The 25,848-nt window shown below is 44.6% G+C and overlaps 1 protein-coding gene across 3 annotated transcripts in view; it reads right to left on the bottom strand.

The window, feature by feature from the left end:
• Nucleotides 1-3,135: 3,135 nt before the first annotated feature.
• Nucleotides 3,136-25,848, bottom strand: part of LOC111854879 (coronin-1C-A-like) — a 43,437-nt gene continuing 20,724 nt past the window's right edge. For all 3 annotated transcript variants that reach the window (XM_023833351.2, XM_072709042.1, XM_023833352.2), the window contains 10 exons: nucleotides 21,604-21,803; nucleotides 10,872-10,994; nucleotides 9,648-9,777; nucleotides 6,795-6,976; nucleotides 6,525-6,644; nucleotides 6,212-6,316; nucleotides 5,633-5,778; nucleotides 5,020-5,077; nucleotides 4,555-4,797; nucleotides 3,136-3,280 (listed from right to left, as the gene is read on the bottom strand). In XM_023833351.2, the coding sequence (XP_023689119.2) occupies nucleotides 3,161-3,280; nucleotides 4,555-4,797; nucleotides 5,020-5,077; nucleotides 5,633-5,778; nucleotides 6,212-6,316; nucleotides 6,525-6,644; nucleotides 6,795-6,976; nucleotides 9,648-9,777; nucleotides 10,872-10,994; nucleotides 21,604-21,803 (1,427 nt within the window). In that variant the 3' untranslated portion in view covers nucleotides 3,136-3,160. The remainder of the gene's footprint in view (nucleotides 3,281-4,554; nucleotides 4,798-5,019; nucleotides 5,078-5,632; nucleotides 5,779-6,211; nucleotides 6,317-6,524; nucleotides 6,645-6,794; nucleotides 6,977-9,647; nucleotides 9,778-10,871; nucleotides 10,995-21,603; nucleotides 21,804-25,848) is intronic.

The raw sequence follows: 25,848 nt of genomic DNA, 5'->3' as shown, positions 1-25,848 counted from the left end.
AGATAGAGAGAGATACTGGCTACTTCTTTCACTTGCTAACCAGCTCCAAGTGACATTACTCACAAGATCTAAGACACATGGATTCTTTGCATCTCTGATGTGGACCCAAGTACTGTTCTATCAGTGAGGCTGAAGCACTGCGAGACTGTAAGTCACACCATTGTGTCCAATCATATACTGCACTGCCAGAACAATGGGTTTCAGGTCACTGATAAACAAACACTAGCCTTTCAACAAAGAACTGGAGTCAGAACCAAACATGCAATCTATAGCATTGAGTGGTATAAGCAGCACTGAATGCTGATAGATTCACAGGCTTTTGAGAGTGACATTAATATAAAGGAGAGTCCTGATGCACTGAACTACCACAATGAATCATTGTCATTTAACTGAGTCAAAACAAAATTCATGTACATTTATAGAGTAAATGGTAAATGTCTTTATTAGAATGAATGCATGAAGTTGAAATTTCATAAAGAACAGGCTTAGACGTTCCATTTTTTAATAATTCTGTTTTGCTTTGGTCAGAAATGGCAATAATCATTAAAATGTAAGATGGAGTGTTTAACACCAAACCCCCACCTATCCATTCACCTACACGCATGTGCAGGCTTCAGATGCGGGGGCCTGGAAGCCTTCTGATGTGGCACTTATAGGTAAAAGGACCATTCCCACATCTGGAATTCTGCCGCACCACTTTAAGGAAGCCAATCCTTCTGCCCACAGCAGTAACATCCCTTGCCAAGCTTTTTAAAAGCACTGTAAATGGCAGCCTCAGACCAAATTAAAAGCTGAACATGACAGCGCTCTCCCCTCGGAAGCACTGAGGAACTCCGTGTCTGCACTCTCCTCATTTAGCCACAGCTGGAGATGGTGATTAGGTGATTGTGCTCTTTGCTAAAACTGCAGATCCTCACCTTAAACAATGATGCCTTGCAGCCATTCAGCTCTCAGACAGCACCAGTTTCCTCACAACCAAACACAAACCTTCCTGCAACCAATCATGGACTGAGGAAATCAAGCCAAGAACTAAGCTGAAGGTAATGGGGTTACCTCATAATTCACTCATCTGATTTTAATCCAAAACAACTTGCAGTTTTACCCATTTCACTGCTCAAGTGATCAACAACCAGGGCCCTCTCTGAAACAACCTTAATGTTATTCTCCTTAACTGCGACCAGCTTCTGCTCTTACAATCCAATATTGAACTGGAAAATGAAATTAACACTCATTATGTTGTTGTTTTTTGAAAGAATATTTTTTTATTCAAGTTTTTTTTTTTTTGGAAGGAGAATTTGTCAAGTTCACTGTGCAAAGTTACCTCTAGAAGCAACAAGTCCCACACAATGATAACAAGCACAGACATGAGACCCACAATGCAAGATAAAGGAACAAAACAGGGGTGAGAAACAGCTATTAACATTTAACATCAGATTGATCATTAAAAAAAAACATCAGGACTGAGATGAAGCCGTCTGATCACCCCCTGCTGGGCACAACATGCAACTGCACAGTTAAGACACTTTTCAAAACCAACAGTAAAGTTTATGGAAAGTTCCCTGATGGTGTGCTGAGAAAAACAGGGTGAACACAAAAAATGAGGTTTTAATATATTTAGCATCTCATGAAATTTGTTTTTTTTGGAAACAGACTGTGTTCTGGTCCCCAGAATGGTTATACCAGCTGAAATTGGGGGTGGGGGAGGAGAAAGGCAATGTTCAAAATGTCAGACATCAATAAAATTACACATGCAGACCATACATACAAAATGAGAAATAAATGTGAGCTTTTCATGAAATCAGGCCAGCAAAAAGAAGAAAAAAAAAACTAAGAATGGCACAGAGATTATAAAGAGCCCAGGACTTCAAAGGGTTTATTGGTCACAAAAAAATTGAATGTGTAAAAGTAAATTTTATACCATAAACTACCAGAAAAGGTTTGGATAAAAAGTAGATGAAAGACAGTTATGCGCTAGAAGGGCAGCTGCCGTATGCTCTCAGGACAACCGCTCATAACATCCAGGACGAATGTGGGGGCATCATGGCATTTACAGCAGGACAGACCAAATGGCTTCCATACATAGCATCTCAACACTGTCCATCACCAGGCAAATGCACCAGGCAGCAAGTCATCAATGAATGGGTGCCTGTTTGGCTGGCAGACAGGCACCTCCCCCCTTCCCAATTACCACCCCAATTGCTTTATCCCTTACCGATTTGATCTGCTGGATTACAATACTGCCTAAGGAAATTAGTAAACTGAAGTCATTTAAAATTGGCAAGCAGGTATGAAGGATAAAGACAATACTGATAGCTGTGTTTCGTCAGGTCATCATTTCAAAAGCGGGCAGTAGGAACCTCCCCCAGCAATAAAAAGAAAAGGGAACATTTGACAGAAATGAACAGGTGGTATATTTTTCAACTGAAGTCTGAAAGATTGAGCCAATCATCAAAATCAACTTCGTGAAATTATACTCAAATTTTAACCTCATAATTACATTTAAAAATAACCAGTCTGGCAGTTTTACAACACTAGAAATCCCAATAAAAGCAATTAACTACAATCAATGTGCAGCAGTTGGACTTTTTTTCAGTAGGCTGGTTAATCCACAATTAAACCATATTAATCACTGTCTCTTTAAAAAAAGCTTTGCAAGTCAGTGAAAACATTTCTGAATTCTGGGAAAAATAAATGTGATCTGAGAGAATAAGGACAAATATATGCACTCGTTGTCCAGAATATAAGCCATGATCAGAGATTAATAATTTTCAGATCAATGGAGAGAACTGAGGTGACTGTGGATGGGACGCAGGGTAAATTTAAATAATAGAAATCACACCAAAACCATTTCAATCCATGCAAATACCAGCAATCCAGATCTTAACTTTTATTAAAAATATATATGTGCTCATCGCCGCTATATAATAGTCAGCCTAGTCTTTCATTCTTTCTCCTTGGGTATTAATCGGGGGGGGGGGATTATTTATTAAAGATAAGAAAGAAAATTCTTGGAATGTCGTTTGGGGTTCACCGCTGGGGTGGGGGTCCATTAGGCAGAATGCAGTTGTCAGAATTGGCAGCGACAGGCCCCACCCACCTCTCGACCAATGATTCACCCTGAATAATGGGGGGGGGAGGGGGGGGGGGGTTGGAGGGGGCCTCAGTTATGAATCTTGGACATTTGCTCCTCTAGTTTGGCGATTCGCTTCTCATGACTGCTGACGATTTCCCTGAGCGATTTCACTTCCTTCAGGATTTCATCCAGTTTGCCCTCATGTTTCTGTACAACGGGGAGGGAAGAAGGAAAGAGACACATCGTCAGTCACCAATATATCCATTCTTATAATATTTGCTATTAAGTATTTTTTCTTCTCCATTTTCATTTGATTTACCTGAGACATCCACACAAGACGACCAACGAACACGGAACAAAATCTGTAATGCACAGCTCTTGGTATAGATTCTTTGTTGATCCTAATTCACACCCCTCATTAAGTTACCCCAGCACCATTAATTGGAATATTATGCTAAATATGACCATGCATTTCGCTAACATTTCTTGTCTATGCACTTACATCCAATTTACCTAGCTTGAAATGTAACAAAACCATTAACATTTGTATTAATTTTTATTGCCGGTGACCATATTGGAGATCAGGTCTGTGCTGATCTTGTACACTGATTTTGCTCGCTCCTTCACGGCCAAGCTAGAGAGGGGCCTCTGCCACATGCATGACCCATCCTGCCTGATTAGAGGCTGCGAGGGCCAAATTAAAGGTTGGATCTCCTTCCCTGTTTGTCTGGGCAGTCAGCAGCCTCTCCGTGTGTCTGCGTGTGCTGGTTTTTGGGAGGGTACAGGAACAAATTTAGAACTTCCACCCAGAGCTGGGTGGTGCAGAAGAAAAAAAAAAAAAGCACAGAAAAATTACAGATTCAGGTTGTGTGTGTTCAGGAGCAGAGCTGCTGTACAAGAAGAGCAGGAAATTAACCCCCACCAAACCAAACCACTCAGCCACTCTGTCAAACCCAGAACTACTGATGGTTCTGCCTATTCTTGATGTAGATTTTTGTTTGTTTTACTCATAGTTCCTCTCACCTTGATGTGATTTATCTTCTTCCCCTAAGGCATATAATGTGCATTATTATAAAAACTGAGCAACTTGCTATGGGTAAAGTTGTCTGTTACAAAATGAAAGACATGAGTTTTAAACCCAGTGAAAAAACAAGGACAGGACAAGTCTGTAACCAGTATTTCAACATGGTTTTGCACAACAGACACCAAGCAGAACTGAGGTGTTTTGGAAATCTGATTTCATGGGCATTTGAGATTGTCAGGGTTTGTAAAGAGGCGACAGAAGACTATCAGCTGTTTGTTGACCTTATGGGAAATTTTAACAAGAATCTGCATTTGATCTATAAATAGTATATCGATAATTCTGATGCCCAAGGTTAGGTCAGCGATGTAGACACACCCAATCTGGGTGATCGTGCACACTCCTCAAACACCTGCACAGCCTAGGACAGCCCACAACTCCAGCAAGGTCCGACACTCACAATCGATGGGGCTGGAGAGGGTGTCTTATGGCCGGGACTCGTGTTCTCCACGTTCCTGCTCTGCTTGCCGTCCAGGACGTTCTTCTTGACCACCTTCAGGTCACGGTTTTTGGTGGGAATGTAACCATGCTTGAGGGAGATGAGGATCGGGTCACCGTTCTTGCCCTCAAACCACTCCTCAGCTTCCAGGGCGCAGTCTGGCCCAGCCGTGTCAGGGTACAGGTCATCCTGGAACAGGTCCGACTGGGGAGCAGCACACACAGGGATGTCATGGGACGAGAGCCTAGCCAGAGCCCCCCAGACTCAACTTTTAGCACTGATGTACACTGTACAACATGATCAGCATTGTTTCAATTAAGAGGACTGTCAATGTGGCTTTGAACAAAACGCACAGACTCCATTTTCACAAATATGTAACATTAAAAAAATATATATTATTAAACTAAAACCAAAACCAAGACCTACCTTTCTTGGCACAGTCATGATAATTGGTTCACATTTTCTTTCATGAAGTTTATAAAACCTACAAAAACAAACAGATTCGTACAACCAAACTCAGGAACATAGTGTATATCTCAAGCTAAAATAATAAATATTTCTGAAACTTAATATTATTAACGGCCACAATGGTTCATGAAACCATTTTATTAGATGTGTTCATTACGAGATAAAAACCCAATAAGATTTGTACCGCCATCTAGTGGACAGAAGCATGTAATGGAATAATGTTTGAGTCAGCTGCCAGTCTATTTTTAGAATTTAAAATGGTCATGTTCAAGTTCAGTAGAGTTTGGAAAGAATGTGACTACTGTATATATCTGCGGGAAGCAAATACTTAATATTGTACCACAAAATAATGCAAGAATTCTCACGGTCAGAGATTGAAATGTAACTAAAGCAGAACTACATTAGATTAGCTGAACTGCGACACAAAAGAACAGTTATGTTGTTTTTAATATTCTACAAATACCATTTACAGAGATCCTCTGCCCCTCGAGGTTCGTGGGTGGGTATGAATGTAGCGATCAGAGACCATCAATGTGTGACAGGCTGCGGTCCACAGAGTCCGGATGCTCACCTTGCGATCTCACACTTGTTGACATCCAGTCCTCGCTTGGGCATATAACCCATACCTCTCTGTGGCTCCTTGGTGGAGAACGTGTTGAGATAATGAACGTAGGGGGCCTCGTCTGTGATCTCAAAGTAGCGGATGCTGCTGTCACCCTTGGCAACGAAAGGAAAAGGGCCAGTTTAAGATTACGGTCAAATGGACATGGGATCCCTTTCATAAGTGGTATCTTATTTAATTACATCTACGGGTGATCTTTCTAGAACTATTTCTATAAACATTTTCCACTTGCATTCAGGTTGGGAATGTCTAACAAAAAAGTGCATTACCTAATAAGTAACAGGCATTATCATCAATGTACAAGTTTCTCAAATTGGAGAAAAACAGAAATTACACCTCAAAACACTGTGAGATTGTTCAATGCAAGGAATTACAGATGTGCATACAGAAGCCTGTTCATGCCAAGTTTACTAACTTCTGCACTCCGGCAAGACCTCAATAAATAATTTTGTAGATGAACCAATTACTTGGGCGTTCCTGCAGAAAGCTTCCTAATAGGACCATAACTAAGGGGCGTGGTAAACTGACCTTCCCACACAGGTAGACCAAATTGGTGTCAGGATCGTAAAAAGGGAGCAGGACACCGTTGCTTGTATCCATCTCATGGACGCTGATGGGTTCATCCATGTTTTCCTGTGGAAAGTCAATACATTAGTATTGCCAACACTACTCACCGTCAGAACTCCAAACTGGATTAGTAGCAATGGAAAATAGACAGATGGAAGGATGGAGTATATCAGGGTGAGAACTTGGGACTGGAAATATATTTTAAGTATAAATGCGTGTGAATGAATGGGGTGGCACTATGATCATAGGGCTTTGAGTTCCCTGGGAGACTCACCGGGTTCCAGAGACCCAGTTGGCGTTCGCTCATGCGGCTGAAGCCTGTGGTGAAGATGTTGCCATCTGCCAGGAAGATGGCTCTCATGGGTCTTGCTCCTTCGTGGGCCTTGTCCTTCTCCTGCAGCAAGAGGTGGCATCAACAGGGGGCAGCATAGAGGGGACAGGATAAGTAGGATGAAACTGTGACAAAATAACACACGTTTACCTTCTACAATACTGAATAAGCAACCAGGCACCATCTGCTGGCAGAACAGCCCAGGGGACTCACCGCGACGATCTCCTCCTTGCGTGGGTTGATGACCCGCACCTTCTTGTCCTTGCAGGCTGTGCATATCAGGCTGCCATTGCGGTTCCAGCAGGCGCTGAAGATGACGTCGGGGTGCATGTCCTCCAGGGTGATCAGAGCCTCACCCGTACCCACGTTCCAGATCATGATGACGTTGTCACAACCTATGGAGGCCACAAGGGGGAGACATTAACACTTAGGATTAAAAGGAACTTATTCTTTTATTCTTTCAGCATCTTGTCTACTTTCTAAACAGCTTAATCCTTGAGTATCCATTCAGTCCCATTTCTCCAGTACAGTTTCGGTAATCATCAAGGATATGCAGCAGTCTAGTAAAAATACTCAAAGGGGGGTGGTGAGGGTCAAATCTTTGCGTGTATGTGTGTGGGGGGGGGGGAGAATAAAATACAACCAGAAATGATGGAGATAAACTTCAAACGGCTTTTTAAAATACCACTGTCGATGAAGCATCAGAGCCGTTTGCTTAGTATGTTTTGTTTAACCTTAATTTTTCTCCAGGCAAGTCACTAAGAGCAATTTCTTATTTGCATTGACGGCCTGGTAAAAGCCAAACAGACAACGATACATAAACAAATAATAAAAACACAATAATACAAATACAAAATACAATATAAACAGACAATATTTTCATCACTAATTATTCAGATCTGAAACGACTACAGATACCTATGAGAGTGTCTTTAATAAGAGCTAGCAACAGCAAAAATATGTCTAATTTCAATGGTTTTTGCGAATCGTTCCAGTCTCTGGCGGCAGCAGTGTGGAATGATGACAAACCAAACTTTGTGTTTGCTTTGGGGACTTTTAATGACATGGGCCTGTCAGTATGGGTACTGTAAGTAACAGATGATTTTTGCAGCAGGTGACCCAAATACAGAAAAGACAAACCTAGAGTTCTATACGTGAACATGAACCAATGTATAGGAAGAATGGTTATTTTAAGAAGTGCCAGTTTTGCTGAACTAGTACAATGAATTCTATACAAAAAAACGATTCTGAGTTTAACTTTGGACTGTAAACAGTCGATATGATATGAAAAAGACAGAGAGCTATCTAGCCAGATATGCAGGTATTTGTACTTTGTGACACAGTTTAGAAGAATCCCATCAACAGCAGTAAATTTATGGGCTTGGGGGGGAGGGACAAAACCACATGACCTTAGTCTTCATTGCATTTAATGCGAGGTGAAGAGTAGAGAAAGTCTGTTGGACCATAAAAAAAAACATCTTTAAGTGCTGTAAATACTGTAACAAGATTGAGGCATAACAGACTATCATCAGCATAAAGAGGAATAGATGAATCTCCAATAAAACTAATAACATCATTTATATAAATAGTTTGTATTTTAGTTTTAGGCTCAATCCCAATACCCCCACTTAGCCCTACCCCTCCGTTTTGCGCATACCCGCGTAGGGCAGTGTTGTCCCATTTCTTTTTAGCAGCGAGAGGTAGTGGTGTTCAGCCCTCAAGATAGCCCTCGAAACGGAGATTTTTCAGATGCTGACTCAAAACCGAGTGAAAGAAGAAAATTCCCACAACGCATTGCAAGACACAACAAGAAAAGAAAAGATGGCTAGCGGTGTGGGGAAAGAAGCTCATAAATGTAAAAACATCTTTATAAATACGCTTGCAAAAAAATCTAATTTTAGCGGAATATCTTAGTTTAATGTAAGTGAAACGGAGTATTAGGTTGAATTTTTCAAAAACAATTTTCTGAAAATCGCTAATTCCGTGCGTAGAGACAGAGCAGTATCTCTGTAGTATTTATAGAAAAAGAACCGAGCTGGGGTGAGTTTCACAAAACCGTCGAAGAATTAAGAACGTATTTATTCAGAGAGAGAGCATTCAAAGTCCTTTTTATGTAGTTTTTTGGCTACGACACTTTTGGGAAACTCACCCCCGATTATTGCACGAAACACAGAAAACAGTCTTCTAAGTGCATTATTCTACATCGTGGAATATGTAAAAGACATTGTTCCTGACATATTGTTTATGCAACATAAACACATTGTTTATGTAAAACGTGTGCATGTTTTATAGAAATATTGCATGCAATATGCTTCATTTTATATCTTGCCATTGCCAAAGGAATGCTAAACCACAAATCGACAGTGTCATAATCATGTTGTAATATTCTAGGGACACGTCAGTGGTATAATCATGTTGTAATGTTAAAGTGACTTGTCCGTGTTATAAGCATGTTGTACTATTCCAGTGACTCCTGAGCAAACCAGGCAGCTCATAAAGTTCAGGGCACATAATGAAGAGCAGTTCACCAAAAAAAAATATGCTGCTAAACAGCTATCGGAGTGAGTAACCCATTTGCCTTGCAGTCTGGATATGTTTAACCATAATCTATCTTATTTAATGACTATTGTTTATTTTACAGGACTTTAACAAAAGATTGATGACGTAAGCGAGTGGTGTCCCGATTCCTAGGTAAAGATTTCAAGCCCTACCCCTTGTGGCTACGATCTCTGAAGTCAACTTCGGAAGGGAGGGCCCTTGAAATCTAATGGTAGGGCTAAGGGAGGAGAAATGGGATTGGGCCTTAGTCTTAGTTTCTGTGGCATCCTTTCTGTTTCCATTGTGGAAGCCGCACATTTCTGATTGCAGCAAAACTAAACTGCTCTAATTTCAGGGATGTAATTAACGTTAACTGGGCCCGTACCGCCGGGGAGCCCAACACGAAATGAATTCCATTTCTGCATTTTATTACTCCCCGCTGCCAAGCCCATCAGAGCCTAACTCAGTTTCCATGATGATAGCGACAAGCGTGAAGCGGTTACTAAATTGTGAGAGGGCAGCACCAACCTGCGCTGAGGAGGACGTTTCGAGCGGTGGGGTGCCATGTGACTATGCCCACCCTTTTGGAGTGACCCTCCAGGACCACCACGGGCTCCGACAGTGAGCTAGTCAGCCCGTTTTCCGGAATCTGCCACACCTGAAGGTAAAAGCACAGGGATTATCTTAGGCCACAGTATAAAAATCAACTGTGCCAAGTGATATTACTATCAAATATTTTCCCCTAATTTCAAACTGATTTTAATAACAACATGTAGCTATTCTGCTCCAATATTTAAACTGTGGATACCTACCTTTTTTAAATACTGCACTTCACAGACTTGACCAGAAGATGGCAGACAAGATCTCAACTATTCCCACACGCCATGATCTTGCACTTTTACCAATCAACTAAAAAATGCATTATTGTGCATCCCGTGTACTAATCTAATACAGGCAACTGAGAAATTAACAAAGCATAATAGGGAGCTGACAGCTGGTTTTTGTGTTTATGTGGTGTTTGTGTGGAAATTGCCTGTTACCGAGATTATCATCAGAGATATAGTAAGAGAGAGCATCAGAAATGTTTCCACACAATCGATCTGTTTCTGTGTACAACACCTGCCTCAGCAAAGCCAGCTGACATCTGGGATTAAAGGTCATGAGAAGCACAGAATACAGAGAGTAAACCCCCCCCCCCCCCAAAAAAAAGACAAGTACTCATTCAAATCAGGCACAATGCAGAGAAATGACACACAGAGCACATGCGCTCTGTGCAACCAAAAGGCAGCAGTCTGAGAGCCGAAGGAGCTTATGGCTGGGAAAACAATTACTCACCCTGTCTGCTCCGCCTGGAGCCCGCCACGGGTGTGCTACAGCTAGATAACACCTCGCACTGCCCCACCGAGGTGATTAACGAGAGGAGTCACCCAGCAATTAATCCACACTTTCATCGATTAACCCTTCGTTTTGGGATTGTGGTAACTCGGGCAGTGGACATCAGGGAATTCACATGAAGACACTTCCAAACAGGTCAAAGGTTAACAGGGATATGATAATTCAATTACCTCGTACATTCCGCAGCTACAGAATATGGAACAGAACCCAAAACATGCCTGTGTGACCATTATTTCTGAATAAGAGAGAAGCGACTGAGTGTGTGACGTGGGGGAATCTCGTATCAGAGCACCATGGAAAGTGCCAGAGCTTTCTGCAGGGTGGTTTTACTTGGGGGGGGGGGGGGGGGGTGCTTACCATGACTGTGCAGTCCTCGGACCCGCTGGCGATGACCTGGTCGTTATGTGGACACCAGTCGATGTCCAGCACAGGGCCTGTGTGTCCACACACCGTGGGGTAGGACTTGTCGATCCGGCCAGACTGTTGAAGCAGAACAAGGGTGAGCTACACAGCAAGCCCAGATTGATCAGCAGCGTGATTGTGTCCCCGCACACACCTGACGAGGTGAATTCCACGCAGGATGTACAATTTAACAGAAGCATTTAGGAGTTTTTGGGAAGTGCATTTAATAGAACTGAGCATAATAGTTATATTTTATTAATCCCTGTAGGGAAATTCTCTTTTCGCCCCCCCCCCCCATATTACCCCCGTGGGACACACAGATATATTAACAGGTGAGGGGAAGCTTGGGGGTCACAGGGCAGGTTCAGCAGGCCAGGGGTTAAGGACCTTGCTGAAGGGCCAAGGTACATGTTACTATCCTGCCGAGGCTGGGAGTCAAACCAGCGACCTTCTGATCACAGACATAGAGACGTAGCCCAGTGAGCCACACAGAGCACAGGCCGTCTGCCTGAATAAATTACAGCTCAGCTTTGCAAAAAACAGACCTATAAGCTGGTCTGGAAGACACTAAAAGCTACGCTATTTTCCTTATCCAGTTCTCCAGCTCTCCGAAGGCATTTGCCACTTAACACCTCCTACTCCAGCAGGGGGCATAGTGGTTAAAGAAAGTATGTGTTTCCATGGGAGTCCCATGAAGTGGCTGAATTACTGCTGCAGCTGAATAAATATGTGACAGTAACTTTGTTTTGGACAAAATGTGTCTGCCAGGCAATTAAAAACATAATCCTTTCTCAGATTCTCAAAACAAAAGAGTGCATTATGAAAAGGGAGACTGTGACCCCTGCAAATCAGAGTGCTGCACAATTCAGAGAAAAAAAGAAAAACACGGCGTATGCAGAAATCCAGTTACGGCACTGAACCACGGTGGCACCACATGGGCAGAACCTTCCATAGCTTTACTGCTGCAGGAAATGGGCAAGGACTGTATCAAGGGTAGACATGGAAATAGGAGGGGGAGTGCGATTCAGCCCGGGCAAACACTAGCACAGCACCAGAGCATGCAGCTCACAAAGACCAACCAGGCCGAACACACGCTGGCCGGCTGGGCGCTACGTCCCTCCCTCTTGAGAAGCCCGACTTGCCTGACAGACCCACCTGCAGAAGGCCGACTGTGCGCCATCGTGGCTGCACATCTCCCCCTCCCCTCATGACACACGTGATGTCACACAGAATCAACCCCATAAGACCATCCAGGCAGAATCAAAACTTTATTTTATTTTTCTATTTTTTTTGTTTTCATATTTAAGCAGATGCATAGGTTTCCTTCACCCTCACCCTAAAAAGCCCTTTTCCCATCACACAGAAAGTCCAACCCCCTTAGCAGGGCCCTTATATAATTCCTTACACAACAAAAAGACCAGCCCTCATTTCATGTTAAGGCAGGCATCCCCCGACCAATCAGCCGACTCTAAAATGACACCATCCTGCGGAGGGGAAGGGGGGAGGGGTTCATGACCTCCAATCTGTCACGTGTGATGAAAGTCAGGTACTCCCCCCAGCTCTGGAATTAACTGCCTCATCGACATCAACGTGGCGCCAAACAGCGAGCCCCCCGCCCCACAAAAAAACAGTGCCAGCAGAGCCAAGTAGCCTGAATAAAACCTTGCTTTTGGCAGGGGGGCACAAAATAATGTTTAATGAGCAAACAAACATCACACCCATTTACGCTCAGCATAAACTACTCAGATTTTACAGACAACATATGGATGGCCGATAATTCTGGGATAATTTACTACTGATGCCATGGAAAACACTGGTACAACCTGTGATGTCTGACTGGCAGGAGGCAAAAGGTGTGGTGAAACATAGCCTGGCCAGTGACCTCTAACACACACACTGGGGCCCAGTGAGCTTCGCAGCGACCTGTAACACACACACTGGGGCCCAGTGAGCTTCACAGCGACCTGTAACACACACACTGGGGCCCAGTGAGCTTCACAGCGACCTGTAACACACACACTGGGGCCCAGTGTGCTTCGCAGTGACCTGTAACACACACACTGGGGCCCAGTGAGCTTCGCAGAGACCTGTAACACACACACTGGGGCCCAGTGAGCTTCGCAGAGACCTGCAACACACGCACTGGGGCCCAGTGAGCTTCGCAGCGACCTGTAACACACACACTGGAGCCCAGTGAGCTTTGCAGAGACCTGTAACACACACACTGGGGCCCAGTGAGCTTTGCAGAGACCTGTAACACACACACTGGGGCCCAGTGAGCTTCGCAGTGACCTGTAACACACACACTGGGGCCCAGTGAGCTTCGCAGAGAGCCGCGCGGCTCCTGTAAACACTCATTCCGCTGCCTCGGCAACCGGAGTTCCCAGGAAACACAATGCCATGCACATTCCAGGGCTACCACAAAAATTCATTTAGATTTTCACCCAGTCTTGTGCAACTCAGCAGCTGGGGGGCTGTAAACACTGTGTGACTAACGGTCTGACCCCAACAGGACCCGCATGATCGATCACAGTGGCATTTAACCTGACATCCTTTGCACGAATACACACCTGAATAGTGAACAGTTTCATGGGAACTTCCTCAGCTAAGGAAGAGAGTCAAATCTCCCAGTTTCGTTCATTTGCAGCTTTAAATTTCCCAGAAGCCAGCAGATCGAGCCACATTCCGGGTGACAGGCTACTGTGACGCCTGTCCCTCACAGCACGTACATACACATGCGGGCAGGCCTCAGACAGGCAGGCCTCAGACAGGCAGGCCTCAGACAGGCAGGCCTCAGACAGGCAGGCCTCAGACAGGCAGGCCTCAGACAGGCAGGCCTCAGACAGGGCCCGCCCCAAACACACACACACAGTAAAGCAGAGGGACAGGTTTTACTCCTAAGCAGGTGGCCTCACTTACTCTGCAAGACCAGGGTGGATGAAGGAGGGGGGTCGTTGGGAGGGGGTTTGGCCCATTTCCAAGAGCATACCCCATAATACAGAGGCAGAAGCACACACCCAAGGGAGGTAGAGGGCTGGAAGGAGCAGGCGTGCACGCGAGAGTATGTGTGTGTGTGTGTGTGTGTGTGTGTGTGTGTGAGCAGGTACACCTTACCTTATGGGTACACAATGTTCCCACAACGTGATGAATACCAGTTTTTTCCCTTATGAGGACCGGTTTCCTGGTCACCATAAAAGGAAAACTCAATTTAATAAAAATCTGTGACTGCAACGAAAAAACTAAAAATGCAAAAACTCTTGTATTTCACTTGGTTACTTATGGTTAGGGCTGGGTAGGGGTTAAGGTTGTCATAGTTAGCGTTAGTGTGTGTGTGTGTGCGAACAGGTTTACCTACCCTTATGGGGACATAATGTCCCCATAACGTGATAAATATCCATTTTTTTTCCCTTATGGGGACCGGTTTCCTGGTCCCCATAAGGGAAAACTATTTTATAAAAATCGGTGACTGCTATGAAAAAACTAAAAATGCAAAAACTCTTGTATTTCACTTGGTTACTTATGGTTAGGGCTGGTTAGGGGTTAAGGTTGTCATAGTTAGCGTTAGTGTGTGTGTGTGTGTGCGAACAGGTTTACCTACCCTTATGGGGACATAATGTCCCCATAACGTGATAAATATCCATTTTTTTTCCCTTATGGGGACCGGTTTCCTGGTCCCCATAAGGGAAAACTATTTTATAAAAATCGGTGACTGCTATGAAAAAACTAAAAATGCAAAAACTCTTGTATTTTGTTAGGTTACTTATGGTTATGGTTAGGGTAGGGTAGGGGTTAAGGTTGTCATAGTTAGCGTTAGCATTTTTCCCATTGAAATGAATGAGCGGTCCCCATAAGGATATGTTTACCCTACATGTGCGTGTGTGTGTGCGTGTGTGTGTGCGTGCGTGCGTGTGTGCGTGCGTGTCTGGTCCTACCAGGTGTACTGCATACAGAGGAAATCTAAAAGAGGAAGCTCAAGTTCCCCTGGAGGGGACTTCTGTAGATTATTCACTTGGACCTAGTGCGAGTAGGGAAAGCCCAATCTGACCAGGGAAGGGAGGCACAAAACACCCTGGATATGTGGAGCACTGTGATATTAACAGTAGTTTAAATAAACAGTGACAATACTACTTTTGTCACACCACACTAACCGTACAGCAGCTGGATTAGTAATTGCTGCATCTCAAGCTGTGTTTGGCTGTTGACTCCCTGGGTACAACAAGTGCATTCTGGGAATGTTCAGGACCAAAGTACACCCCCAACTAGCATTTATGACCTGAGCAGAGTCACCAGCAAAAGTACCAGACATACCTTGCTGGTATGGGGCTGCGGGGTGCATGTTAATTGCATATCATTTCAGAGAATAAGAGCAGCGAGTCAGACGCACCCAGTCCACGTCCTCATGTGTCACCCCTGACGCATCCAGTTTTGAAAGAGCCATTACCTACTATAACCGATAATTCAATGATCAGCTGCAGTTTAAGGCGATTCATTCCTCGAGACCACACCTGCAGGTCTACTTGGATAAGGCAGACTACCTGGCATTGGGATTTGGAAAATCATGGCTCATTGCAAACAGGCAGTCGAATCAGTGAGATTCCAATAAATGATCATGGCTCCTTGTGCCTTGAAAGCAACAAACACAATATTTCAGGATTTCAGGTTTTGTTTTGACGTAAGGCATATAAATAGCACATTTGATTACTAATTGGGACCAGCTAGACCAGGGGAATGGGCCAGAATGAAAACCAGCTTGCACTCATCCATCCATGGTCTCAGATTCCCATTTAAAGGCAGTCTGAGCTTGATGAAGAAAAGGCCAAATGGAATGAGGTTAATCCCCAGAAGTCTCTGTACAGGCATGACGATTTGGGGACTAGAGACTCAGGACAGGAATGAAAAAAGGAGAGATGCAGCAGCCTTGGCAGAATTCTTATGCTGCAAGACACCTCTCTCAGAAGGTTGTGTAATGACTTTTCACAACAACCATACACAGTGCACCACAGAACGACACTGCAAACCAACAATGCCTCTCATCAGCCAGCCATAAACAGAACCTGGCACCTCTGCAAGACAAGCGGTGACTCACCGATGAACCATTCCCTCATTGCGTACCTAAGGAGATAGCCCTGATTGACGGGGGAGCGGCTCGGGCCACAGAGAACAGCCGCGTGAAGAAATGCAAACTATTTTCATCCCAGGATCAGAAATGAAGACGAATGGATGTCAAGATATAGGACAGTTGCACAGCATCATTGCACAATCGGTGCGGCAAAGAAAAGAACAATGGAAATATAGCAACTACATTAGAGGTCAATCTGCTATCCGGATGTTTGAGTGGAAAAATGTTGTTAAGTACTATGCTGCATTCAAACCAACACTGACACCAATGAGAACATGCAAAAACATCTCGTTATACAAAATGGGTGACAGTTTTGTAAAATCTCTAATGCAAAAGACATTTCAGGGGACGCTATACCTAGGCATTGTTTGCTTCTCATCTTCAAAAGACTGGCCAATATGTAGAAAAACAGTGCATTGGAATCTTTAGGCTGAGAGCATCAGGTCCAGACAAAGCAGGACTGCAAAATGACCTCGGAGAACAGTGCATTTGAATGCTAAAGGTAATCATTCAGGTGACTTAGCTATCAAGCCACATCTCTTGAGATGGTAACGAGAGACTGAACTGAAATTTTATCTGTGCTGTCTTCTCAGTACCATAGAACAGCCTGGTACCAATGGTAAACAAGAAATTTCTCAAGGATTACTGGAATAGAATTCGTGGACCAAAGAATTTAGACCAAGAACACCACCAAGACTAGGATCGTGCCTTTCCAATATTTTGGAATTATTTTTTGGAGTTGTTTAGGGGGCGAGGCGCTGGGCATCAAAGCATTCGACCGATCACTTCCATCCGTGCAACACAGACACCATAGCCGCAAGTCATTTTGAAGACCACAGAGACTTTTGAAAACAAAAAGGGGATTAACCAGGAAGGAAGGCGTTCCTCTGAAGACAGTCAAGGCCTCCAACTCAAGGTCAATGCTGCACTATTAAACCACAGCACTGTCGTGCGACTAAAACAGTGTTTACAAACCTCGAGCAGGCTATCTCACACTGGCACAACCCTCAGGCATTATTACTCCTATACGGGAGGAGGGGCAACGTTTCCGGCCCCGTCTTTAATCCAAAGCACCATCTCACAAGAAAGAATGGGCCTTCGTATGAAAGACAAACTGGGGAGTTTAACCGGCGAGTAACCAGCAGGATCGAGGGGCTGAAAAGGGAAGGCCAAAACGAGCTATTACTCTCCGAGATCAGCTAAAATGCTTTGCAGCATTTGCTTTCCAATAAACAATGTTCTTTAAGATTATGCTTGTTAGTAATTATGCCCTGTCGCTTATCCAGGGTCGGGTTGCGGGGGCAGCAGTCTAAGCAGGGATGCCCACACCTCCCTCTCACCAGCCACCTCCTCCAGCTCCCCCGGGGGAATACCAAGGCTCTGCAGTGTGTCCTGGGTCTGCCCCGGGGCCTCCTCCCAGTTGGACATGCCCCAAACACCTCCCCAGGGAGCCGTCCAGGAGGCACTGGCAACAGAATCCTTTGTTCCATATTACATTTTGGAGGCCTTTCACACAAAAGCCCACTTCTTGCTTGCATAGGTTCAACCAACAAGCTGAATATCTCACATGGACATTTATCTGTAAACCTCTTTTCTCCATGAGCACTATCAGTAAACAAAGAAAAAAAAGGGGGCAGCTTCAGTTCTTCTACAGACAAAACACAGGAATTAAGGGCGATTCGCTGACAGCAGAGAAAACCACTGAAATCCACTATGAAAACAAACCGTGATGATATTTGTGGCACAGGCTTCAACAGGCTACTGTACCAGCAAATCAACTGGTGCTGCCCTCCTCCTTATCCCACTTCCCCGCTGTCCCAGAATCCACCAGGCAGCAGGCCCACTCACAGCCAATGGCGAGGCAGAGAGGAAGCGGCCCTGGAAGCCTGACAGGCGGCGAGCTCCGCGTGCCCATATAAGGTAAAATCTGCTGTCAGCAGTACTGAGAGAGCAGCAGCGGCGGCGGCGACAGCAGCAGACTCCAGGAATACAGAGTGGGGAGACAATGCAGCATATGGAACGGAGAACACCGCACACAGAACAGACATAAGGGGGGGTGAAAGTGCCAGTGGTCTTATGAACAAATCTGACAGAATTTGGGGGTCAGACACAGACCAACACACACTGGGAGGTGGCTGGCGGGGCACAAACTGTCTCATGTAAGGCGGCATCTTCAAAGTCGCCTGGTGGGAACTATGGAGGAGAGGAAGGGGAAGATGATGATGATGCAGCAACAGCAAGCGAGCAGACAGGGAGACCGTCGTCTGTCAGCAAACGAAACATAAGGCAAGCAGGTGTGTAACGAGCAATTTTGAAATCTGCTCACAGTGTTTAATCTTCCTTTATCCTCATCCCTAAGTGCCGAGAGGGAAGGGGCGTCCACATGATTTCCACCATTCCGGGCGTGAACGAATTAGAACGCTGAATGCAGGGAAAACCCCGCCCACTTCCCTGATAATTCTGTCTCCTGATGCTCTATTTCCCCATGCAGGAACATGCTGGGAAAGAGCTGCCAAAACCCAAGTCTACCCAGATGACGCAGGATGCGAAGGGAAAGTTAAAAAAGGCCAAACCATGGCCCAAAATAGCCCCCGGACACAAGAAGTACAACAATGAGAGTGAGAGTGCTGGAGGGGTGATATTTAGAGGTAGAGGCCATTTCAGAACGGCTGAATTATGGTCAGAGCAGACTTATCATGGGCAGCCGCAAGTCTCACAGAGCCAGAATCAAGCCTGACCTAAAAAACTTTGGCTGAATCACTTTTCGGACACAATAGGCTGATTTATAGACAGAGCCTCCTTAATTAGGAACAAGGAGCAACTGTCCAAATGCTTACGCTGAGCGGCCCAGCCTGTGGCAAGGAAGGAGCCACTGCATTGGCCCAGAAACTCCTGACTGAGCACGCGAGCGGCAGAGGGGGCAGGGGGCCGCCGGCCTTCCCCAAGGCAGCCAGGGGGGGCAGGCCGGATTCCTCACTCGGCAGAGTTTGTGGACTACAGGTCCTGACATTCTTTTTAGTAAAAACTGGGAGTTAGGCCCCCATATCGAAAGCACAAGCATGCATAGCTGCACACTTCTGCGGAGAGGGGAGGCGGGACACCCACATGCCTGGCGAATTTAGACAAGTCTATACTATGACTTCTGGTCTATTCTGCTATGAAGCTACAGGGGGAGAAAAAAAAAAAAAAACCTAGATGTTTGTTCAAATCATCATCAGACAGTCCAGTCAATGGAAAGCTAGACATGTTTCACAACAAATCAGAGCCTGAAGATGGAAACATAGTGCTCTCTTGAAAAAGCCATTTTCAGATTGTCCTTGAGTATGTCTAGCTGGAGGAGATGGGGAACGGGAAAAAATGAATTAGATACATCTTTCACATTCCTGTGACGCCGGACAACATAATGGTAGATTTATTTTTTGTGAAAACAAGCCGATATGAATCTTGGCACAAAGGCGACGTGCTGGTTTAGCGCCCAGTGGCGTGAGCCAAGTGACGACAGGCCGAGGGTCACATTAGAATGTCAAACGTGGCTCAGATGACGTGGCCTCCGATAGGCGTCTTAAATTACACAGTGGGGGGTCACGCCTGTCATCGCCACTGCCACACCACTGCACCCAAAACCTCGGACGGGGTGGGGGGAACACGTCTGGAACAAACACAACATCACACTAAATACCCCTATGGCAAATATCTTGCTTACCCACTTATGCGATATGCGTTGCAGAATTAAATTCATTTCACTCCAGCCAAAGAGGGAGATGGTTATCTCCAAGTACCGGAGAAATGCTCATTTTCCGCCACCATCACATGGGGAACGAAACAATCACAAAAAAGTCTGTTTACAGATAAATGGGTCCCAAAATTCTTTTTCTTACAATGTCATGGTGAAGTGTCTCAGACTACATATCCCATTTGTGGGTATGGCAGCGTGGTTTACAGAGACCCAGAGGGACCGGTCCTGGTACACAAAGATGCAGCAGGATAAGTGGAGTGTGAAGCAATGGGTAGATGGGTATCTGGACAGTCGGGAAAATCCAACCAGCATGGCGCCAAACACTATGAGAGGCCATTGACAAAGTGCAGTTTTTTTTTTTTACTGCATGCAGAAGAAAAACAAAAGATCATACTTTCAACCACACATAATGATACTGTTTCAGGCAGAAAAACATTCCACTAAATACGTATTTTAGAAAAACAAGGGAAAACTGTATCCAGAGCTCAGCTTCAGAAGACCTCCTGCAATCCATTACACATTCTGCATTTAATGATCTTCTGCTGACTTTGGCCGGGGTGGGGTTCATCGCCTTACCTCATCAGTAACAAATTACACACATCATCCCAGACACACACTCAACGTCATGTGACCCCACTGCGATAATTCCCAAGATGCATCACTGTTCCTTGGATTGATCGATAGACTAGCATGCTCTCCTTGTCGGGGCATGTTGGCTTGGTGGCAAGGCAATTAGATACTGCTCTTTATGTGGATGCTTGATAAAACAATGGTTCCATGGAGTCTGCGGTCCAGTCACCAGTTAGGGGTTTCTTGTGCAGACCCCTGGTTTAACTCCAGCTTTTTACCTAGAGTTCATCTTAGAAGTCCAGACTGTTCCATTGGGAGAAGAGTCCAACCAAGACAAGAAAAGCCTTAATTAGACAACAAATATCTAAAATACCAGTTTTCCCCACTACAAACCAATTCAGTGTAGTCACAACAAATTTATCCATCACTGGTTTATGTCTTTGGAGACCAATCGAATAGAATAGCAATACTTTATTAATCCCTGTGGGGAAAAGTTCTTTCGACCAACCCCATCTTGCTCTCCATGAGACACACAGACATATGCAGATGAGAGCAAGCTTGGAGCACAGGATCAGCCAGTGTGCAGCACCCAGGGAGCGGAGGGTTAAGGGTCTTATTCAAGGGGCCATGGACATGGAACCGTTCAGCAGAAGCTGAAAAAACCATCCTCAGAGGTGACATTTGTCCATCGCACATCATAACCCAAAGAATCATGGGTGTTCTATCCTAGTATGTCATCAGATGACAATTTCCAACAGGTCATCTCTGGGTTACAAGAAACTTTCCGTACTATCAGTTAAGGTAAAAATAAAGACAGGCTTGTGAGCTTATTTCTCATAGAGGTCAACATCTAAAAAAAGTTTTCCCCACAAATACAGCAAAACACACACACACACGACTGAAACAATTTTCAGCAAACTACGAAGATGGAATCTGTCGTTATGGTTCTCGACTCCCAGTTGGAGCAGCTACCTCAGCAGTAAATCCAGACGAAGAGGGTTATTCCCTGCAGACAGGGAGCGGCCGGCAGCACACACGTCTGAGGGAGAGCCGACTGGCAGCGTCCAAAGCCACACAAGCAGCTGGAAACTGAGCCCCCCCCCCCCCCCCACTGCGGTTTGATCATGCTGCCCTAGACGCCGACATAGAACCTCGTGTTTAAATGGCACCGGATAGACGTACAGCAATTGTAAGCAGCCCCAAGCACAGTGAGACACAACGGCAGAAGACCTTGGGACTGACTGGCTCCTTGCCACACTTACCTTGTGTAGGGGGAGCACCAGGAAGGCCCCTCCCCCGCTGGCCTCCACGATGATGGCCACGAACTTGGGGTTGACGGCACAGAAGGAGCTGTCCCAGGTGACACGCGATACACGGATGTCATCGTAGCACTGGTCGTTCTTCACGGCCTGGCCGAAGACGTGACGAAACTTGCTCTGCCGCACGACGCGCCGGAACATGTCTGCAGGGGTGGGGGAGGAGGGGGGCACTGTTAGGGGCGCGGGAGCACAGCCCACGGCTGGAAATAACAGGAGCGCAGCCACCCCAACCTATGAGAGTCTAAACCAACATCACAGCAAGACAGATGCTCCTCTTTCACTCATTTCCCAGGCTGTCCCTGCCTACCTTCTATCTGTGGTCTTGCATTTCCTTAACTACGCAAGGTCTTTAGTGCACCCAAACAGGAAGCTGCGTGATCGACTCTCTTCAGATACCACCACAGAAAATGTTCACTTTAAATTGTTCTTTCATCGCTTAATCTACACTAGCCAACATGCCAGTGGATTATCTAGCCAGGTAATCGACTTTTGGGAAGTTCATTATATAAAGAATGTGCAGATCCAAAGATTACTGCTCTTCCTCCTGTTAGCAAAGTGGAATAAATCTGTTATAGGAATGTTATACTTAACTGAGCAGATTTGGGGAGCTAACATTTTGATAACATTTCATAGCGATAAAGCCTCATGACGTCAAGTTTCCATCTACATCAGAGAAGTATAAAAATGCAGAGATTCCTTGTACCTGACTGCATACCAAATGTCAAAAGAATGGCATCCCAGGCGTTTTCATGTGGGGGCTGGGGAATAGTCTACATCAGTAATCAGTAATCAATAATCAGAATCAGTAATCAGTAATCAAGTTCTCTTTATCATCCAGGTACAACTGCATGTACTAGGAATTCGCTTTGGCAGTACTGGTACTTACATTCACAGATAATTTATGTTCTTTGTTCTTCAAAGTTAAAAAATAGATAAAATTAAATAACAGAATAAAGGAATAAAACAGGCCAGATCAGTACAAGATGTGCAATATACTAACAATTATAAGGACATTAAAGGAGACAGAGATTGAATGTTGGAATATGTATGCACAATGTATGAAAATATATGATGTCCAGTGACAGAGGCACGAGGTGTGTCAGTGGGGGTAGGAGGCTTGTTGAGTTCAGCTGCTGAAGGGAGCACATAGAAATCATCTGAACAGTGGCTGAGAAAGTGGACCTAAAGACAGGCAGCCCCCAGGTAGCAAACGAGATCCATTCCCAAAGTCAGTCTTTAAGTCGAATTTGCAGACAAGTCAGAAAAACTAATACGGTACATAATAATTATACAGTAAAAATATAGTAAAAGTATTACATACAGTTTGGTACCGACCCTGAGCCGACGAACCGCGGAAACCACACAATGTTTTCACAAGAGTCACAAAAGTACATTATTATGCAGGACTGCATGTGACCCGAATTGTTAATAAAATACACTTTATGGTACTCCATTCTTAAGTATGGGTGTCCGTAAGTCAGGGGACTTCAAAATGAGTTATTGTAGCTAATTACGGACACAGAGTAACTAAAAAAAAGACAGAGGCAAAGAGAAATCAAAGTACTGTGATGCATCACAACTTGGAGCTCCACCCAACAGTAAATAGTTGCCACAAAACAAACAAAACTCACCTTCTCCATGTAAACGAAACCCCAAATAAAAGCCTTAAGAACCAACTGCACCTGCCCTTGAGGAAACACCAGCATTACAAACGCAGATACTTTCTTTTCTGAACTTGGGACAAGGTGATTTGATGACAAACTCCAATGCATCTTCTCTGCCACTCAGACTACGCATGGATCACGGTGTCGGCCAATAAGGGCGATGCCGAAATGCAAATATGACAACGTATACAAAGGCTCAAGTTAAAGCTGTGTCTGACAGTGAACTCCAATGGCTTCCTGTAGACTGAAGACTGAGTTATGGAGGATTCCAAGAAAGGCAGGAGCTAGTAAACCTTCCCAACAAATTCAGCCAAACCACCGATCTTTATATGTACTAAAGTGAAAAACAGGAACCATGAGAGATCCATTCAGGACTGCCCATTGCTCCCAGCATAAGTCATAGAAAACATTTTAACACCAGTTTAAGGAACATTATGGCAGAAACTTTGAAGGCCAAGTACCACCGTAAAAAAACTCAATTAAGTGAAAACCAATTTAAAAGCTGACATCTGGAAGTCAATGCTTCATATCGCACAAACACACATGTGAAAAAAGTTTTTTTTTTTTATAGACTTTGTTGTGAAAAATTCCACTAACATTTTCAACACAAACACGAAATGACCAAACCCAACAAAGGGGTCGCTTTGTAGCCTCCTCAGCTGACAATTCCGCATAGTAAAACTGTCTTGCTGCATTAAGTGCTTCATAAAACGTGATTTAGGATCTAACAGCAGCTGGCTTCCCATACGGTGCCCAGACCTTAGAGGAACACCAGCCAGCAGCAGGCAGACCAGCCTCATGTGACAGTAATCAAAGCAGACGTCAACTGGTAAGCAGCATAAATCAATCACCAGAGGGATTTCTTCAGCCTGCCGCCATCGTAAGGCCCATTTAGATCACTGTCACAGACAAGTGCTGGAACCAATTAGCCCTCGCCTTCATGACCCAACAAGTTACAGGTAGCATCTGTTTTTCTCACACGTGCTTTTCAACAAAAGATATACAAGCTTCTACAGATAAAATGTGCACCGAAAATTGGGAAATAAAAAATAAAAAATATGAATAAGAGAGATTCAGTAAAAGTGAACAATACTGACCAGGCTGTGTTTTGGTTCTCTCTCTCACACATGATTTTAGGAGTCATCCAAGGTTCAAAGGGAACTAGCTTTTCAATAAAAACAAGAACAACATTAGGGCAAAAAATCCATTTCAAGATCTCAGGGGACATCTGATCTGATCTAGCGATGAAAGAATCGAAGCACTTTCCTCCCCATAAACACCACACCATCTTCTTTCTGTTTCCGTCACTTGAGGATAGCTAGAAACATTCATCCAGGGTGACGTACCTCCGGATCTGCCGGTTGAAACCTCTCTGGCTTTTATGCATTCTCAGGTTGCACCTTGGCACCAACTATAGTTCACTGGGATCATTCTTCGTTTTTGGGAGGAAAGACGCCAACATCTGCCTGACTTAACTCAGCCGTGTCCTTCATTTCACTCTGACCGGAATTCGTCAAGAAGGACAAGGAACCAAAGCGAGGTGTTCCTCAATAGCCAAACAGCAGAAGCAAAGACATGGGATTAATGCTAGATTTACACCTGCAGCAGCAAGAGAAAGGGAGGATCAATGAAATTCCAGAACAATGCTCAATGGGGTTTCCAAAGCCAACACACTATTGGTCTTTGTCTTATGGCTTGCAAGTCGTCGATCTTTTGGACAATCAGCACATTGTTTCTCATGTACACTGCCATCCATCGTGGGCATAATTAACCCTCACCATCTGATTGGCAAACCTGGAACTGAGTGTGAACAGAGTTCACAAGTGGCCATTTCAATACATGCAAAATATCCATGGAAACCATTTTCTCTCATCATGCAGCCTATCACACAGAGTGCTTGCACATTAAAACTGGGTCATCCATTTTCATAATTTCTCTCCTGCATTTTCTGCCTATACCGTGACTGCCAAAAATAAAAATCCCTCCACATAATAGCATGTTAGAAAGAGCTTGAATTTATCACCTTAGAAAGGAAAGAGGAAAAAGCCACATAAAGGAAAATGTCGAGTTATTCCAAGAGAGGCATTTGTCTTCTACTAGGCAAACAAAAATACTACTTAATACATTAATGTATTAAGAGCTGGTCCATTCCATTCCAGATGCTCAAGGCCCCCTCAAGCTCCCCATGAGCCTGTAACCTGGCCTCCTACAGATCAGGTAAAGGCCCATCCAGTGAAATTTTCCACCTGTGCCATCTCCAGGTGGAACTGCTGTGTTAGAATCTGGTCTTCAGATCCATCTCTTCATAGAAATCTCTTTTACCATCTGCAATGAGAGCACTCTGCTTTGCGTGTTTACAGATTCTTAAATGAATAACAAACAAATTCAGAAAGGAAGTTCCCTCTTCGGTGGTGGTCATGGTTTCCAAACGCCTGAAGGCTGCATGCATCACCTTTTCTATTGCACAAGCGTGGAAACCATTTCCAGGAACCAAAACGCACTGATCAGTCACATTCATCTTCCA

This window comes from Paramormyrops kingsleyae, chromosome 2, assembly GCF_048594095.1.
Source record: "Paramormyrops kingsleyae isolate MSU_618 chromosome 2, PKINGS_0.4, whole genome shotgun sequence".
Classification (NCBI taxonomy): Eukaryota; Metazoa; Chordata; class Actinopteri; order Osteoglossiformes; family Mormyridae; genus Paramormyrops; species Paramormyrops kingsleyae.
This window is presented reverse-complemented; position numbering and strand designations above follow the sequence as displayed.